We start from the raw sequence: 20,144 nt of genomic DNA on the forward strand, positions 1-20,144 counted from the left end.
CACTTGACCTTAGTAACTAAAGTTTGAAATTTGGCTTGAATTTAGAATTGCTTTGGCTTGAAAACTAAATTAGGCATGCACACTACCCTATTTTCATATTTTTAGGGTTCCGTAGCCAAATGGCATAAAACGGAACCCTTATAGTTTCGCCATGTCCGTCTGTCTGTCTGTCTGTCTGTCTGTCCGAGGCTTTGCTCCGTGGTCATTAGTGCTAGAAAGCTGAAATTTGGCATGGATATATAAATCAATAAAACCAAACATTTGTAAAACTTAAATACTTTATCTACGAAATGTATAAATAATAATTATGAATTCTATGTACCTATTCATCAAATTTGATAGAAAAATGTTTCTCATATAAGTGAAATGTAAATTTCTTTTTGAGAAAATAAAAATATTCTTTAACCCGAATAAAGCCGACAAAGTCGTACAATAAAATCTAAAAATTTCATTTTTTTTAGGGTACCTCCCCTACACGTAAAGTGGGGGTGAATTTTTTTTTTTCGCTTAAACCCTAGAGTGTGGGGTATCGTTGGAAAGGTCTTTCAAAAGTAATAGGGGTTTTCAAGAAACATTTTTTGATAAAGTGAATATATTCGGAGATAATCGCTCCGAAAGAAAAAAAAAATGTGTCCCCCCCCCCTCTAACTTTTGAACCATAGGTCCAAAAAATATGAAAAAAATCGTGGAAGTAGAGCTTAAGAAAGACATTAAATGAAAACTATAGCGGACATGATCAGTTTAGCTGTTTTTGAGTTATCGCAAAAAGTTTTCCCTTCATAGTAAAAAGACTTACTTTAATTAAGTACTGATTATGCAAATTTGCCTATTTGTTTAACTCGGGTGAAAGGTACCGTGTCATCCCTTGGTTAACAATTTACTATACTTTAAGCTCCAGTTTAGCTTATTGTGACGGAAGAGTAACTACGGAACCCTACACTGAGCGTGGCCCGACATGCTCTTGGCCGGTTATTTCTTTTTTACTCTTATGTACCTCATAAATTACCATTGTCAGTCACTTTTTTACTGTAACTATATTATTTCAACTAGTATTTCCGGGGTGAGGGCCTGGAGATTTGTAATACAGGTTTAGACCTAGTTCAGACTCCAGTCCCTCACAAAGGTAAAAATAAAAATTAAGTTTATTTTGTAAAATTATCCTTTGTGAGGTAAAATAAAAACATTTTATTATTATTATTATTTATTATTAATTAAAAACATAGCCTTGTTCATAACTATTCCAATCGATAGCGTAAGTAGTTGCCGAGATATTTAGAGTTTCCTATTTACCTTTTTTTTCACGGTGGTACCCTAAAAATGCCATATGCCACCAAGGCAAATTAGAATTATAATATAATGTATGCAATTAATCATCTTCCTAGATATAATAGTGTGCGTTGTCGTTGCGTGTAGCGGTCGCTGGCCTTGGCATTATTAACCTTTTATTTGCCATTTGTCAAATCTAAAAATGTCTAGGTATCGTTAATACAAGGAAATCACACGTCAAACCGACAGTGGTAAAAAATGCCTTGCAGTATTTTTGGATCTTCGTAAGGCCTTTGACACCGTTTCTCACTCCGTACTTATACTAAAACTCGAAAAACTTGGCGTTCGAGGCACTCCACTTGAGTTGTTTAAAAGCTATCTGCAGGAGAGATCGCAAACTGTTAAGATTGGTGACTATAATAGTTCTGAGTCGAAGATTTCCTTTGGTGTACCACAGGGGAGCGTTCTCGGACCCACTTTGTTTCTAGCATACATTAACGATCTCACAAACCTAGACATTGACAGGGGTTGTGTGTTCTCGTATGCAGATGACACTGTAGTGGTTTTTCATGATAAGTCTTGGGAAGCTGTGTATAATACAGCTGAAGCAGGCCTACGTAAAATAGCTACATGGCTAACTGATAACCTCCTTACACTAAATAGCTCAAAGACAACCTATATCTGTTTCACAAAATATAGTAACACTCAGCCCCCTGCAGATATGAAGTTAAGAGTGCACAGCTGTCCTGATAACAGTCCAAACTGCAACTGCACAATCATTACCAGGACTCAGTCTACAAAATATCTAGGCATAATAATAGACTCACGACTTTCCTGGCACAACCATATTGAACATCTGAATGGCAGGATCAGGAAATTAATATGGATTTTCAAAATACTGAAACGTGTTGCTCCTACAGAATTACTAAAGCAAGTATACTTGTCTCTAGGCCAGTCTATAATTACCTATTGCATCCCAGTATGGGGCGGGGCTAATAAAACGAAACTTATAGAGGTAGAAAGGGCACAACGTAGTTTGCTTAAAGTCATATATTCTAAACCTTTTAGATTCCCTACCACTGAATTATATAGGACTAGCGACCTCCACTCCGTAAGAAAACTCTATATAGAAGCTTTGCTTCTTAAACAACACAAGGCCATACAATTTGTGAATGACACCTTGACTCAACGTAGGAGAATACCCAATGTTGCTGTAATTCCATCTACCAAATCAAAATTCGCCCAACGCCAATTTCCAACTCAATCGGCTAAGTTATATAATTCTGTCAATAAAATACTTAACATTTACCCAATGCCATACCAAAAGTGCAGAGATAGAGTAAGATCATGGCTAAGAACACTAGATTATGAAGAAACGGAGGCACTGTTATTATGAATCCCACTCGCATACACATTCACACATTCACACACACACACACACACACACACACACACACACACACACACAAACACTTACTCTTAAAATCTAATTTAATAGTGTTACTTATTGTTATAAAATATTATAGATCCTTAATTGTAATAACACAATTAAATCGGGTCTGAAATTGTATACTTATTGTAAATTGTAATAGTAAATAATAATCAGATTTGTAAATTGTATATTAATTAAGTTAAGTACAGTTTGTTGTTTTTACCCTATTTCCTAATGGAAGAGCGGGGTCTCCCGACACAAGTATTGCTATACTTAATGGGAGATTCCAGCCCTTTATGTTATGTGTATTATAAGTTAAGCCAAATAAACTATTTTGTATTTGTATTTTGTATTTTTGTATTTGTATAATCGAAAATCGAAATTTCTTTATCTGTATCTCCATCGCTCTTGCCTGTTCGAGCGATAAAGTGGCAAATAGCGACAATTTTCGTTATTCGCGGTAGGGCCTCAGGTTATGATTAGGTTATGTTATGTGTGTGTTTTGTGTATTGATGTTATGTTTAGATTATGTTCTTTATCCACAGGAGCCGTTGGAACACCGACAGACAGAGTGATAACTAGAAACAGGGACAGGAGAGACACATACTTTGACATAATTACAGGTATTTACTTTTTAAATGTCGATGTAAAGTGGGTAGAGCGCAACTACAGAAAGCAAATGGAGGGCTTCAGAAATTATTCTTACTGTAAATTGTCACCAAATCGACGAGCGTGGTTTGAAGGCCGAAGCCCTGAAGAGGACTGACACTACATCATTTATTATTGGCGTTTAATCAGATTTCATTATCGAATATATTACAAAATGTGTTACAGAATATATTACATCCAATTTTATATTGAGTAGCTGACACGTAAAATATTAAGATACATTTTTTTTATTTCAGCAAAATAATTTATTTAGAAAGGTCACATCTAAATAATAAACATACGGTAAAAACCTATATCTTCAATTGTTGAGACCAGTACCCCTAGTGTAAATTTATTCGATGGCTTAACGTGACGTACGCGTTTGCGTTAAGTCTCATTTTGTGTGGGATTTTGAGTTTCCAAAACGTTCCGCTTGGCGCGCTGTTTCTAAATCTCATATTAAATGAGACAACGCAAACGAGTACGTCACGTTACGCTATCGAATAAATTTACACTAGGGGCTCTGAAGGAACTGTCATGCCGACCATCGTTCGACGCGAGAAGTAGGTATAGAAATGTGGACCAGACTAGAGTTGGTAAGAACACGAGTCAAATTTGAAGAACTCCAGTGGTTATTACGCGACTCTGCGATTGAAAAACTTCCAAGTGTTTAAAGTCCTGAGTCGTGAGTCCTTTAATGAGTTTTGTAAGTGCAACTTAAAGGGCTCAAGTCTTTGTATAAAGACTTTGTCAAAAATTGTATAGGTTTTATCTACGCGTACAAAAAAAAATTGCTACTTTTTAATAATTTACTAGTCTTTGGCGTAGTCTGGTAAAAGCGCCACGTACGTTAATGTTAATCAACACGCCAATGTTCAACTAAGTTATCGATCAAGATAATTTTATTTCAGTTATAACATAGTAAAATTATATAAAATACATAAACAGGATTAATGATTTGTAATTTTGTACATAACCCATGAATTTAATGAGGAGACAATGCCTTTTAAAAGGCTTCTCATTAAAGGGCTCAAGTCGTTACAAAAGACTTAGGTCTCGATAAGGACTCAAGTTTCAACTTAATGACTACCTAGCGTCAAAAAATTGAGTTTAGTCTTAAAGCAGAAGACTCAAAGGACTTGAGTCTTAACCAACACTAGAACAATACAACCTCTACAGGCCTTCTTTCACATATATATTACAAATAAACAATTTTAATACCACTTTGCTGTTACAGGTAAATCGGATCGCGAGGACAGCTACAAACCACATGTGCTGCCTGTTGAGCTACCGATTAAACTTGGTAAAGTACAGTGTATACTGGTTTAAAGGGATGAGAAACACTTGTTTGGAATTCAATAATCTTTCAATATTTTTCTCTGGCCCGGTGCAAAATCGACAAGTATCGATATTGATTTAATATTTTATACTTAAGTATCGTCTTCAAAGACTATGTGCAATCGTTTCCAGGTGGCCACGATAGTTCCAATCTTCCTATTCTCGTGCTGCCAGTACCATTTCCAGTATACACAAAGAAATCAGGTAACTATTAACTAATAGACTTAGGGCCACTTGTACCAGTCCTGGGTTAGCCACTAACTCGGAGTTAAGGATGACTCACGCTACACAGTGCCAGGACCGGGCCGGGGCGGACCGGAGCGAGCCGTCACACGGACTTTCAGGAGCGCCACCGTCGCCGGACCGTTCCAGGGCCGGGGCGACCGGACCATCATCTCTATATTATAGTATCTCTATGCGTTGACACTATCGTTGAGTCTCCGAGCGCGAGACAGGCCGGGCCGGGCTGTCCGAGCTCACCGAGCCGTCCAAGCAACGGACTGTTCATGACAAATGTCACAAATGTCAATCATATTGAAAAAATTGGTTCGATGGGAAGCAAGTCGATATAGAAATAAATAATAAAATCAAAATATTGGCCCTGGCTGCCATAATAGCTGATGAAGAGAATACTGCATACTCTGGGCAATTGTGCATTTGGACGTTTCGCGGACACTTTCGGAAAAAGGAGAATTACACAACATTATGTGAAGAGCTTTATTTCCACATGACCCGAGACTCTTTCGAAGCCACCGTGTTCTCTGCTTAAGGTAATGGAAATACAATGCGTGTATATTGTCTCAAATAATCATGTGCCGAAGCATATTAAACTATTAAAAGGAAAGGGGATGACCGGTTCTCCATACAAATATAGTCCCCATTTTCCTCTCTGGATATTGATATTCCCTTCGTTCTACATCCAATTTTGTAATAGTACATTACGATACAAGCGCGAAAAATAGGAAATTCGAAACAAGTGGCGATAAATTAAAACACGGCCGAAGGGAGTGTTTTAAATCGACACGAGTTGCGAATTACTTATTCGCACATGTATCGTACAACGTTTTACAGTACATGGCTCTTTAAATGTTCGACACAGTAACGTAATATGCTAATTTTCGCACTAGTGCGGTAAAGTAGCAACATATGTACTGTAAAAATATTTTCCGTAATAGGGACTACGTTTGTATGGAAAAGCGGTCTCGTTTTGAGGTAGGTAACTAGGCAGATTACTTAGAGATTGACTCATCACAAGCTGCCCTAAGTGCTTCTTAGCGAGTAGACAGGCCTATTGTTTTTCAGTATTATTTTCTTCTATTGAGGTGTGCATTTGTGTTGTATTGCAAAAATATATCCGTTGGGGTTCAGTGATACCCGATAGATATTAACCCTGAATCACAAATGATCATTTTGCTTAATGCCGCGTTTTTGCATTATTTTCTCCCATCAATCCTATCATAGACTTGTTCCGTTTCAGGAATGCATGAAAAACTTAAGTTTAAAAGAGAAGATATTTAAAATGGCTGTAGGAATACCACAACATTTTAAAGCATCGATATAAGATAATCATCTACAAACATTCAGCTACAGAGAAATACGCGTACACCACTAAGAATGTCGGTGGTGCGCTCTCAAAGTAAAAAAAATAACTGTTAAGTAGAACATGGTCGGCTCTTTATCATTTGTCACCATACCTGTCCCGTTCTAACAAGGATGTAAGTGCGAAAGTGACGGGCATAATGACAAGTGATAAAAATGGAACCATGATGCCGCCGCTGGACTTGGCCCTGTGACCTGACGTCAGAATAGCTGACCACATTATTTTCAATATATTTTCTCGATTTTTAGCGAGGTAATTTTTTTTTGATATCATGTACCAAATAGTACAAAAAAGGTACTAAAACTTGGAGTAAGCGTCAGGATGTCAGGACCATGATAGCTATTTATATCGTTATAAAACTTATAAATAGCTATCATCGTCCTGACATCCTGACACTTACGATACTACAATACACTTCATTAGTTCATCTATTCGCCCTGACGAAATTATGCGTTCCACGTCTTAATCATTAATTTAAGAACAATAAAACATACGAAGAGTATTATTGTATTATTTCAGTAGTTACAGTAATAACAGGCTTAAAATAGGGAATATTACGCAAAACTCTGCGTAGAGGGCGTTACTAACACACACGGGGCCTGCCGCGAAATGGAAAAATCTAAATTGTGGTTTCTGCCTCCATCATTCTTGCATATTCGATAGACAGAGAGGCAGATAGGTAACGAAATTTCGATTTTCGCGTTTCGCGTTAGACCATCTGTAACCAAAACGCCTTGATGCATCCAGGCTTTCCATAGTGAAAACTTGTCAAAAAACTGTTTAAGGCATAGTATGCATAAGTTACTCTCAGGTTTATAATACATGCTAGTGCTGCTCTCTACAGCCTGAAAAAATGTATGGCCTATCTATTTCAGGAGAATGTATCGTACGCGAGCAGTTAGCAATAATATCGCCAACGACAAATTGCAAATGAAATATAGGCACCTTTATGAGTAATTCAATAACTGCACTGAAATATGATGTTCGTACTCTCTGCAGGCAGATTTACAGAAGATCAGTTGGACTCTAAATTAAGTAAAAGAAATGGTTTCCCGTAATCTACAAATTTATTAACGAGATATTTCATTATATATAACTTCGTACGAAATGAAAAGTAATACGTGGGAATATGAGAAAAAAATAGTATATTTATATTAAATATAACCTACATGCTCATTAAGGAATAATTTTTACAAGCAGTAACATTACTAGATATCTCATTTAATATAATCCGACTTAATTACATTTCCGCAACACCTCCGTATTTCACAAAATAAATCAAGACATTATGCAACTTATATAATTTTGACGTATATATCCAAGTCGCCCGTGTTGCGACCGTTGCGACTTTCATGTAGTAACACCTAACATGGAAAAGTAAATAATAAAGACTGAATCTTCACGGATACCGCGTTGTTCGGGAAATATATATAGGTCAAATAAATACTTAACTAAGTCGCTTGTAATAAACCTTGCGTAGATAGATAGATAGATGTATAGATAGAATACTCTTTATTGGAACACCTCAGTAAAAAGATACAAAAGAAAAGACAAAACAAACAATTGATTAAATGTAGAGGCAGACAACAGGCGGCTACTTAACGACTTATATATACTTATAGTACGTTATTCTTTTGTTATATAATGTATTTCATTGTCAATAATATGATAATCCAACAATATGTACGAAACGGCAGTATTTAGTTCTTAAAGCTCTGCTTCTTCTGAACATTTTTTTATTCCACTTCATTTAAGCCCACAAAATTAACACACTGGTTAATATCTAGGAACTATTAAAATTGGTAACAAATTCTTAGGCAACTTGTCTGGCGCTATCAACTATCTCAAGTAAAATGTGGAGCCAGCGTGACTAAAATAAATATAAGTACTAAGATAGAATTGTCTAACAAGTACAAAAAATAAACTACTTACTGGCTTACTTACTTCTTGCGAAAAAGGAATTTTTGATCTATAATACGAGTGGGTTAGGTAGTTGAAATTTACAGTGTGCATTTTATGGTTCCGTAGCCAAAATGGCAAAAACCCTTACAGTTTCGTCATATCCATCTGTCTGTCTATCTGTCTGTCCGTATGTCACAGCTATTTTACTCAAAAACTATAAGATAACCAAAAGAGAAAAGTGGAAAGTAGGTATTTTTTTATACTACGTTGGTGGCCCGCCTGATGGTAAGCTACTACTTAGTTTAGAAGTTCAAATGTATAAAAATATATTTTTAAGCACGCTATACATGTAACTAAAAGTGAAAAGGTTACTCAAGTAAAAGAGTATTAAATTTAAGATTTTTTGTTTTAAGTAAGTGAGATGGCAAAGGAAGTCTTGCGTAGCCCGACATGCTATGCGCTCTAAGGCCGAGGGCCCCCTCATAACAAATGAATCGAGGGTAGCCTTACGTACCTAAGTAGCTTCCTCATACTAAAAAGTCGTGCAGAAGAAGATAACAATATAATTTTTTCAATATGTTAATTCCAGATTTCCTGTGTTTCTTAAATGTATAGTAACATGGCAGCAGTTTTCATCTTTAGGGTTCCGTACCCAAACGGGACCCTATTACTAAGACTCGCTTTTCGCTCAAATTCTGAAATATTTTATCACCTAGGAATGTAAAATTAACGACGACGACGACTTGTGATGATTTTGAAGTTTAAGTATTTTTTCGCGTTGGTGTGGTAATTATACATTAATTCATAACGAGTTCAATAATTCACAACTAGTGGCAGTAAATTAAAACACGACCGAAAGGAGTGTTTTAAATCGAAACGAGTTGCCAATTATCTATTCGCACATATACAACGTTTTACAGTACATATGGCACTTTAAATTTTCGACATAGGCGCGTAAAGTGCTAATTACCGCCCTAGTGCGGTAAAGTAGCACCATATGTACTAAAAAAAATGTTGTCTCACTCGTTAGAAAAAAATTAAAGCCCTCGAAACGCTCAAGATTTCCACTTCTCATTTTTGTATTGGTTAAACAACTACTATGGACCCTTCGTTAAATAGATAACTGTTTTAGCCAAAAATATTAACTGTTGAACTATATTGAAGGCCCGGTTCACATTGAGTGGCTACACCGCTTTTTTTTGGTAAGTCAAAGTAAAATAAATCATCATGAAAGGTACAAATTAGGTACTAAAACTTTGCCAAAAGATGAATTCAATATAACGCCTACAGCTAGGAGAACTGTATGGCTAAGATGGTCGGCTCTTTATCATTTGTCACCATACCTGTCCCGTTCTAACAAGGATGTAAGTGCGAAAGTGACGGGCATAATGACAAGTGATAAAAATGGAACCATGATGCCGCCGCTGGACTTGGCCCTGTGACCTGACGTCAGAATAGCTGACCACATTATTTTCAATATATTTTCTCGATTTTTAGCGAGGTAATTTTTTTTTGATATCATGTACCAAATAGTACAAAAAAGGTACTAAAACTTGGAGTAAGCGTCAGGATGTCAGGACCATGATAGCTATTTATATCGTTATAAAACTTATAAATAGCTATCATCGTCCTGACATCCTGACACTTACGATACTACAATACACTTCATTAGTTCATCTATTCGCCCTGACGAAATTATGCGTTCCACGTCTTAATCATTAATTTAAGAACAATAAAACATACGAAGAGTATTATTGTATTATTTCAGTAGTTACAGTAATAACAGGCTTAAAATAGGGAATATTACGCAAAACTCTGCGTAGAGGGCGTTACTAACACACACGGGGCCTACCGCGAAATGGAAAAATCTAAATTGTGGTTTCTGCCTCCATCATTCTTGCATATTCGATAGACAGAGAGGCAGATAGGTAACGAAATTTCGATTTTCGCGTTTCGCGTTAGACCATCTGTAACCAAAACGCCTTGATGCATCCAGGCTTTCCATAGTGAAAACTTGTCAAAAAACTGTTTAAGGCATAGTATGCATAAGTTACTCTCAGGTTTATAATACATGCTAGTGCTGCTCTCTACAGCCTGAAAAAATGTATGGCCTATCTATTTCAGGAGAATGTATCGTACGCGAGCAGTTAGCAATAATATCGCCAACGACAAATTGCAAATGAAATATAGGCACCTTTATGAGTAATTCAATAACTGCACTGAAATATGATGTTCGTACTCTCTGCAGGCAGATTTACAGAAGATCAGTTGGACTCTAAATTAAGTAAAAGAAATGGTTTCCCGTAATCTACAAATTTATTAACGAGATATTTCATTATATATAACTTCGTACGAAATGAAAAGTAATACGTGGGAATATGAGAAAAAAATAGTATATTTATATTAAATATAACCTACATGCTCATTAAGGAATAATTTTTACAAGCAGTAACATTACTAGATATCTCATTTAATATAATCCGACTTAATTACATTTCCGCAACACCTCCGTATTTCACAAAATAAATCAAGACATTATGCAACTTATATAATTTTGACGTATATATCCAAGTCGCCCGTGTTGCGACCGTTGCGACTTTCATGTAGTAACACCTAACATGGAAAAGTAAATAATAAAGACTGAATCTTCACGGATACCGCGTTGTTCGGGAAATATATATAGGTCAAATAAATACTTAACTAAGTCGCTTGTAATAAACCTTGCGTAGATAGATAGATAGATGTATAGATAGAATACTCTTTATTGGAACACCTCAGTAAAAAGATACAAAAGAAAAGACAAAACAAACAATTGATTAAATGTAGAGGCAGACAACAGGCGGCTACTTAACGACTTATATATACTTATAGTACGTTATTCTTTTGTTATATAATGTATTTCATTGTCAATAATATGATAATCCAACAATATGTACGAAACGGCAGTATTTAGTTCTTAAAGCTCTGCTTCTTCTGAACATTTTTTTATTCCACTTCATTTAAGCCCACAAAATTAACACACTGGTTAATATCTAGGAACTATTAAAATTGGTAACAAATTCTTAGGCAACTTGTCTGGCGCTATCAACTATTTCAAGTAAAATGTGGAGCCAGCGTGACTAAAATAAATATAAGTACTATTTTTTTATTGCTTTCCACAAAACAGGCAATATGTAGAATTGTGTAGCTTTATTTACAGAAATTAGGTTTCATATAGAGATTGACAGTCATTGTTAATTAACTTCTCTCTGCGCCGAGTAAAATATAACCCGACCAAGTAATGTATTGGCTATACCATCCATATTTAACAAACAAATTTATGACGTTTTGTAACCTTCTTATTTTGGCAAATATATACCGACACATCCGAGCATGCACATTGCGAAGGGTGGTATTCTGGTTTTTCATCTTTCCAATATCTTGGTCCAATGTGTATTTGCGTCTGACATTTTGCTTAATGAGAGAGTGAGACGCAATCCACATTGGACAAAGATCTTAGACTAGCGGAATATCACCCGAAAGGAAGAATTGAGTCACCGGGTGGTCCGGAGGCTCCGGGAAGTCCGATTTTTGCTCATAGCATGACCGGCTAGTCTCCGCTCCGAGCCCGCACCGGGCCACTACAGGGCTCCGGTGATGACGTAATGCTTTCCATAGAAAACGAAGCGCCGGAAGCTCCGGCCCGGCCCTGCCCCTGTGTAGCGTGAGTCAACCTTTAACCGTTAACCCAGAGTTAAATTATATTGGTAACTCTGGATGGCTTAATGAATGAATATTTTAATTACAAAATATGCAAACTGAATATAATTAACTATGAGATTATTTGATAACATGTAATAAAAATCATCTTTGTAAATTTTTATATAATTTTAATTTCATGTTATCAAATAATCTCAAAGTTAATTATATTCAGTTTGCATATTTTGTAATTAAAATATTCATTCAAATGTATAAATTCAATAATGTTTCAAATCTCTGTTCAAATTCTAGCATGGCAATTTTATATTCAAAACTTTGACAGTTTACAGAGCTTTCAAAAACTTACGGTTGTTATCCAATTCCCAACGACTGTTCACTTTGCCACTTTTTGTATTTTTGTATTTTTTGAAGTAAACCAGCGTCTATACTACAGTCCACTATTATTTATCACCTCGACAACACCTGAGACCAGCGAAGATTTTACATGGTTAAGTTTAAGTACGCTGATGTCAGTCACGTTCATTAATTGGGGAATATTTCCTTTATCTAATGTTACCCTCCTGTCCACAGATATCCCGCTTGACGGAATTGTAATGTTTTATAAATTAAAGGTCACTTGCGCCATCCAGAGTTACCAATATAATTTAACTCTGGTTACTCTGGGTTAACGGTTAACTCCGAGTAAGTGGCTAACCCAGGACTGGTACAAGGGGAATATTTCCTTTATCTAATGTTACTCTTTGTATCCTTCTTTCTTTGAATTCCGAATTGACCAGACTTAGGATTAATTTTTAAACTAGCTAGAACGTTACCCCATCTGACCCCCTTTAATTTAATAAGTAGTTTGTAATTATTCAAACAAACATCGAAAAGAAAGCAAACCAAAGTGTATGTTTACAATGTTAATATTGTAAACATACACTTTGTTTTGTTTTGGAATTTGAAGTTGAAGAATTAGCAAATATTTTTTGTTTTATTTTCAGATTCAATCGATGCTCGGCTCAGCGGACCAGTTTCAGACAAAAATGCTAATTTTCCTGTCACCCCGCCATATATAGCACTTCGCTCTTTCGAAGATGTCCCTCGAACTAGATCTCGCGATAGATACATAGCGGTAGACCGAGAAAAAGAACCTGCAGATGAGGATTTCGATGGTTCACCTATTGTAGTGTTAGAAGAAGAATCAAGCAATCCTTCTGGAACAGTTGTCGGGGAATCACGCCGCCGTGTAAAGTATGTAGTAAAAAAAGTTATTTCAAACAAACGTGATCGTGCAAATTATGTTAATGAAGATGATATTTCCGACATTCCTCGAAAGCGTATAACGTATGTTACTGAAGATGTTGTCCCCGACACTCAGCGACAGCGTGTAAAATATGTTACTGACGATGATGTTTCTTATACTCCTAGGCGTATAAAGTATGTCACTGATACGATTACCAACAGTCCTCCACGACAGCGTGTAAAATATATTACTACTGACGATGTGATTCCTGACATCGCCCCGACACGGCAGCGTGTGAAGTATGTCATTGAAGATAGTGACGATGTTAATTCCAAAACTCCTCCACAGCAGCGTGTAAGATATGTTACTGAAGTGAATTCAAATACACCTCGGTCAAGGCGGCCTGTCAAATACAGACCCAAGGAAACGGAGATATTATTATCTCCTGAATTTGAAATTCGATCTAACTTCGATGAGCAGTCTTATGTGCCTGACGATCAATTAGAAGAGGAATTAAATGTTGGAGACAAGTTTGAAGCTTCATCTGAGCCCAAGGAAGTTTATATACCTTTCTCATATGGGCGTGGTCAAATATATAGTAAGTTTAGTTTCTTATTGAGTTTACGTTGCTCATATCATTATAGTGTAATTGCCAGCTTTGTGTCAAACCGTCAATTGCAATTGTCATTTATAAAAAAATTAAATCAAATAAAAGACTTTTTTTTTTCAAATTAATGAAACATTTTCTAAATCGGTAGACATGATAAAGATTAATAATAAGAATAAAAATAATAATATAGAGTTAAAATAATAATCATCAATATTATATTTATGGTATGTACATGTATGTATGTGTTTCTTAGATTTATAGTGTATATGTATGTTTGTATTTATGTGATATATGAAGTTTATAAGTATGTCAGTTTGCTTTTCTTTTTAATTCATTGTTTTTTTTTTCTCTCTGCAACAATTGTAAGTGTCTCTGTTTGGCCTATGGTTGACTGGTAGAGAATGGCATTTTGCATTAAGTCCGCCATTTGTACATTGTTGTATATATTTTGTGCAAAAAAGTTTAAATAAATAAATAAATAATCCCTAAAAAACCAACATACGTACAATGTCGCGCAAATTTAGTAATCCGATTTGCTGATAGATGGCGCTGTAGGTACACAATTATACTTAGTACCTATCTATAGCTACGTCTGGTCAAAAAACTTCCATGTTTACTATAGTTGCATGAGATAATTGAACGTTTGTACTGGTTTGTGTGCAACCCTGTGCGCGAGTTAAACGAACTCGCAGTTGACCGTTTTTTTTAATGTAATAATACCAAGTTTTTAAATACTTAACGCTTTCCATTTCGTTTTAGGCTCAAATTAACTTCTAAATAAGATGGACAGTTGTATCTCTCCACAGAAACTTCTGCAGACCTAATCCGGAGCTACCTCCGCGAAGTCCCACTCGCACCAAAACTCCCCGCAGTAATGCCTCGAGGCCGCCGGTTCCCCGCTCGAATCCCTGACTTAGGCCTCGACGCCGCCGGGGAGGTCAGCATACCCGGCCCGTCGCCGCCGAGGCCGGACTTTAGCCACTCCATGCGTCTACGCATTGATCTGACGGTGCCGCGCTCCGACTACACTACAGTTTATGATTTAGAGTACGTAGCTCTTTCTAATGTCACTTATATGTTCTATGTTGTGTGTATGTTGTTCTTTAGGCTGCAGTGTCCGACTGGTGTCGCTATCTTTCTCTCTTAATAATGTGATCTGTCTCATTCTCTAACAGGCTGAAATAATATATGCTCTTCGATCACCGGTATTGCTGTCCTCTTGTCTTTCCTCTTTTCCTTCAATATCAGTATAGCATCTGTCGCTTCCTAATATGATCTGTCTCTTTCTCTAACACTAGTTTTGCCGAAACGCCTCTTGGTCTCTTGTTGAGGCGACTTCAGTCGGTCCAAGCCGTCCAAGCGTCTACGCATTGATCCGACGATGACGTTGCCGCGCTCTGATTACTCAACAGCTTATGTCAGCATAGATGCCAGTGTCCAATACTAGTGCACTCTCGGTGCCAACTCGTGTTTATTAAGCCTTGCCTTCAGCTTCACACTTTCAACACAAATTCTGGTATACCTTTAATATACAATGTACCTACTATTCTAAACTCATATTTATTTGTAGATGGCACGCCGGTTCAAACACGGCGCGTACTGTGGTAGAGGATGGCGCTACCATCTTCTACCGTGTTCCGTTGCTCGACGGGCGAATGCAATACCTTAAGGTATATTGTTGTTTCAGGATCCCATTTAACTAGTAAGGTACAAGTATAACATTTATGACACGTTTGATACGTCATGGCAGGCACAGGAGCTCTTTGACACCCTTTTATTTGTGTTTTTCTGTTTTAGACTTGTAAAAGTTGTAAAATTGTAAGCTACAAAACGTGACAATGTGTGCCGAAATTGGGAAATCGTAAAACTATTGGCAATTGTTCTAGTCTTTTAACAATTATCTAGTTAGACAGACAAAATCAATATGAATGGATCTTTCAAACTCCAGAGGTTAGTGATTATTGGATACCAAAAATCAATTTAAAAGCGTACTGGTCGCAAACGGCATCCGCTTACAGCGAAGAGCGGTTATAAATCACTTAAAATTATATGTTAACTACCGAAGCCTAATAATGGGATTTACACACGTCCACAGTACAATAATCTCTCTATTCTGACAGTATGAAGACGACCGTATGAATGGAACCCAGGTGCAACGCTGCATTCTGTCTCCCCTGCTGCGTTCGACTGCTGAAGATAAGACCTTCCCTGGCCTCCCTGATTTGACGCGGTTCCACTTTGTAGGTGAGCGAATGATACTAACCAGCCAGCCAGTTACACCAACCATCCTTGACTTGATCAACATCACTCAACAGAGAACTATATGAAAATTCCCATACAATAAAATTTTGCGAAGGCTCTAACGGACAGTCTCGGTTTTTATGAAAAAAAAAAACCTGACGAGTGCGAGTCAGACTCGCCCACCGAGGGTTTCGTACTTTTTAGTATTTGTTGTTATAGCGGCAACAGAAATATATCATCTGTGAAAATTCGAACTGTCTAGCTATCACGGTTCATAGCAGTCTTAGCAATGGGGTCCCGTTTTACCCTTTGCGTACGGAACCCTAAGAAGTAATAGGTTTTATGTGTTGCAACTTTTTTGAACTTTGGTTTCCAAGAACTTTTATCTTGATGTTCCTAATTGACAGCCCCAATTTTTTTTAAATAAAATGTTACTTGTGTCTAAAATCATCACAGTCTACGTGAAAAGTATCGCATACCTATCGTACGATTACGACTTTTCTTTTAGTTATATTTTGTACGTATTGTTGTTTAACTAAAAATGTGAAAATATTGTTTCCTTGATTAAATATCACTATTGTAGTAATACTTTTCTACGAGTCATATAAAATAATACTTTTTTTAGTATACATAAAACCTAAATAATTAATGAAAATTGGTAAGTAGAAGAAAACTAGTACAATAATTAATATGTTCATGAAGTAGTTGCCCGCTTATGTCTTCTCTATGGGCGCGTGTTACCACATGATTGGTCTAATTCTTTATAGTTGACTACAGCGTATAGAAAGGAATATTATAATTGAATTGGGAGCCCATACATGAAAAGTACGCAATTATAGTTTGGTATACGAAATCTTAGTTCAACAATTACAGTATACGAGTAGAAAAAATACAAAAAAGTTTTTGCAGTAATCACACGTAATTTACTACAATTTTTCCTTTCAGGCTACACGGAAGCGGAAGGACATTCCCTGGTGGAGCGCTGGCGGCACTGGGTGATCGGCAGGCCGGGGGAGCTGGGTGCGGCGCAAGGAGAGGCCCTCAACTACACCCATGAGTTCCTCCTCTACAGGGATCGAGGGGAAGTTGTGCCTCTCAAGTTAGCCCTTACGTCTTTATTAGTCATTACTCATTATATCAGAAAGGAAGAGGAGAACTGGGCGCGATGCGGGGGGAGGCCTTCAACTACACCCATGAGTTCCTCCTCTACAGGGATCGAGGGGAAGTTGTGCCTCTCAAGTTAGCCCTTACGTCTTTATTATTCATTACTCATTATATCAGGAAGGAAGAGGAGAACTGGGCGCGATGCGGGGGGAGGCCTTCAACTACACCCATGAGTTCCTCCTCTACAGGGATCGAGGGGAAGTTGTGCCTCTCAAGTTAGTCCTTACGTCTTTATTAGTCATTATTGAACAGGCAGGGAGAGGAGACCTGGGCGCGGCAGGGGGGGAAGGCTCATGGAAGGAGGTGGAGACCTTTTATGAAATGGTCATACTACAGAAGGAAGCAGCGGAGCGACTACGCGAGGAAGATGAAGTCGCGCATCCGCTAAGGTAGGGGAAGAAGAAGAGGGCAGTATGCAGCTGCTGCGCGCCACCTTTCCCAGTAGGGCCAGTGGGTAGAGGACCGACACTGCACGATCCTATACGGCTAGGGGAAGAGTCAAGGCGTTTCTGACCTCCTCCTTAGATGCAGGTGGGTTTAGTGGGTAGGCTCCTCCCCCTCTTTCTCAATGGAGAATGGAGGTGTGAGTCCCACATACCCCCAAAATGGGCCCACTTCAGGCCAGGGGGACGATGCGTAACAGCATTCCCACAGCGATAAAAAAAGGCCCTCAACTACAGCCATGAGCTCCTCCTCTACAGTGCCTTTCAAGTTAGTCCTTACGTATTTAAAATTAAAATATTTTTTTGCGAATTGGCCCAAATTCATAAAACGTTTTTTGCTCCTTATGATCTCAGGAATGCGTGGTTAAAATCTATTGGGTTACTCGAGCCCACGGTATACAACAATCTTATCTTACCTAGATATAAGCTTTCGTGACCTTATATTATGCAGGGCACGAAGAACGCTCTGCTAACGGCGAGTGTCGTGGTGCGATGAAATAGCCAAGGGCATATCAGATCATTCTGACTCCGGAAAGTTGCCATTAATGGCACTAGGTGGTCGGCAGGACTTGAATAGTTATCAATTCAATTCAATTACATTGTATTTAAGGACCAACAGAGACATTAGTTTTAGTATTAACCACGTCGTTTGTCTACATATTTGTATCAATAGCTCGAATAAGCGAGAGCAATATAGAGAAATACTTAGATTACCTATTCCTCCTTTTTCAGATACACCGTCGTAACGCACAGCTCAGTCCTGGGTCCAAACAGCGACTCATATATTCACCGCTATCGTTTGCTGCCGGCGCCGGCTGCTCCTATGCTACCTGACACAGCTCAGTTGTGTGACGTAATCACACAAATGAAGGGAGAACGACTATTGCATCGTCATCGAGACTTACAATCGACAAGGGATTTTTTCTCAACGGATGCTTTGGGATTGATAACACCAAACAAGGATTTAACCAGATCAGATTTTAGGAATAAAGGTTTTGGTGCGGGGTTAACTTTAGATAAAGGGGCTGCTATCGTAAATTACAGAGCTGGGGTTACAGATTCAGACAAAGCGGAGGTGTCTGCTAAATCAAATTTCGGGGCAGAGGGTGTTAGTGCGCGGTTGACAAACAAAACGGGGGTTACAGCTGCAAATCGAGAGACAGTGGATCATGCAGACGAAGAGGGGGTAAACTTAAATATCGGGGGAAAAAACATTGGTGAAGCTCTAGGGTCCGTGGCAGGGGAATTAATTAAGGGAGCCGCTTCTGCAGCGAAGGATTTCTTCAATCCGATAGGTGAATTTTTAGGTATCAATCGGCCTGCGAAATATGACTCCATGTTTGATAAGTGAGTATTGTGATACCAACAAACACATAATACTTAATCAAGTAGGTACTTTATAGTTGACGAAATAATAATTTCCACCAATTCACACTGAAAGTTTTTGAGAGATAACTATATCCCCTTATATAATGTTAAATGTAACTCCTTATTATACTTCTACAGATTCAAAAAGAAGTACAAGCGAAAATACCGAGATGACGACGAAGAGGCTGTACGTAAGGCCCAATTTATTAACACAAATCGCTACACTGAAGCCGGCAACCTAATCGCCAACACCTTCAAAATGGGTATCAACTACTTCGCAGACAGAGTAAAAGAAGAGTTGAAAATGCTGACGAGCGGCGTACCCGAAAAATTACCCCCAGGTATCAATGTGCAAGCTTCAGAACATTTTCGGAATTCCCAAATTTTCCGTTTCCAGGTTTCCACTGAGAAAGTTTCCGTTAAGATTAGGGATTTTTACTTAATGTTTTTTGACGACTGTTTCATTTAACATTTCACGTGTTGTAGAAATTGTAACTCACTCTAAAAAGGTTTGGCAATAAACACGCAGAAAAGAAAATGGAGTAATTTTCATGGGAACTTTGGAATTCTTGAAAATTTGCATCTTGCTACCCACAGGTATTTCTCCAGGCAGTGCTGGGTACGAATTCACGGCGGCGATTGTGAAAAAAATGCTGGATGAAAATAAAGACGCGGTGCCTGCTAAGTTCAGTTGGAAAGAGCTTGGATTTCAGACCCCAGTACATTGTAAGTTAAATATTATTAAGCAGATACGAATGCGAGCAATTATTAAATTTTTAGTAGGTAATATAAAAAGATTGTAGGTTATCGACCGCGCGATCGCGAAGCAGCTTCGAACCGAAGCTTGAGAAAAAATGCTTTTGTATGTGCGGATGTTCTCCTCTACATGGTATCTCGTGAATTTTGTGACAATGACAAGGCCGATAATTATACGTTTTTATTTGAATTATTCGAAATGCTCATTATTAATGGAGGCGATCAGTTGAGAAGGAGGCTGAGACTCAACTGAACTCGGCTGGAAAGAGCTGGAAGTAGCCGCTCAGGATCACGAAAAATGGAAAATTCTTCTGCGAGCCCTATGTCCCTAATGAGGGATAACAGGATTACATCTCATCATCATTCGAAATGCTGGAGCCATGGAGGCGAGGTCTACTGCGCGTCTTTGCGATTGTATTAATAATATTTTGTACTACTTATTATGTAATTAT

At 37.8% G+C, this 20,144-nt stretch overlaps 1 protein-coding gene across 3 annotated transcripts; it reads left to right on the plus strand.

Moving 5' to 3' along the window:
- Nucleotides 1–3,158: 3,158 nt before the first annotated feature.
- On the plus strand, nt 3,159–20,089 carry LOC133530228 (uncharacterized). Of its 3 annotated transcripts, XR_009801270.1 has the most exons (10): nt 3,159–3,321; nt 4,584–4,649; nt 4,817–4,888; nt 12,869–13,708; nt 14,527–14,767; nt 15,291–15,390; nt 15,841–15,964; nt 16,907–18,915; nt 19,075–19,277; nt 19,534–20,089. XR_009801270.1 is itself a non-coding variant. In XM_061868095.1 (8 exons), exons 1-8 carry the CDS (start codon nt 3,174–3,176, stop codon nt 17,203–17,205), a joined length of 1,890 nt encoding a protein of 629 aa, XP_061724079.1. In that variant the 5' UTR covers nt 3,159–3,173; the 3' UTR covers nt 17,206–19,022. The 3 variants fall into 3 exon arrangements, 1 of the variants encoding a protein (XP_061724079.1); XR_009801271.1 differs by having other exon boundaries at nt 19,075–20,089; XM_061868095.1 differs by lacking the exons at nt 19,075–19,277; nt 19,534–20,089 and having other exon boundaries at nt 16,907–19,022.
- Nucleotides 20,090–20,144: the final 55 nt, after the last annotated feature.

The sequence above is a fragment of the Cydia pomonella genome, chromosome 22 (assembly GCF_033807575.1).
Source record: "Cydia pomonella isolate Wapato2018A chromosome 22, ilCydPomo1, whole genome shotgun sequence".
Classification (NCBI taxonomy): domain Eukaryota; kingdom Metazoa; phylum Arthropoda; class Insecta; order Lepidoptera; family Tortricidae; genus Cydia; species Cydia pomonella.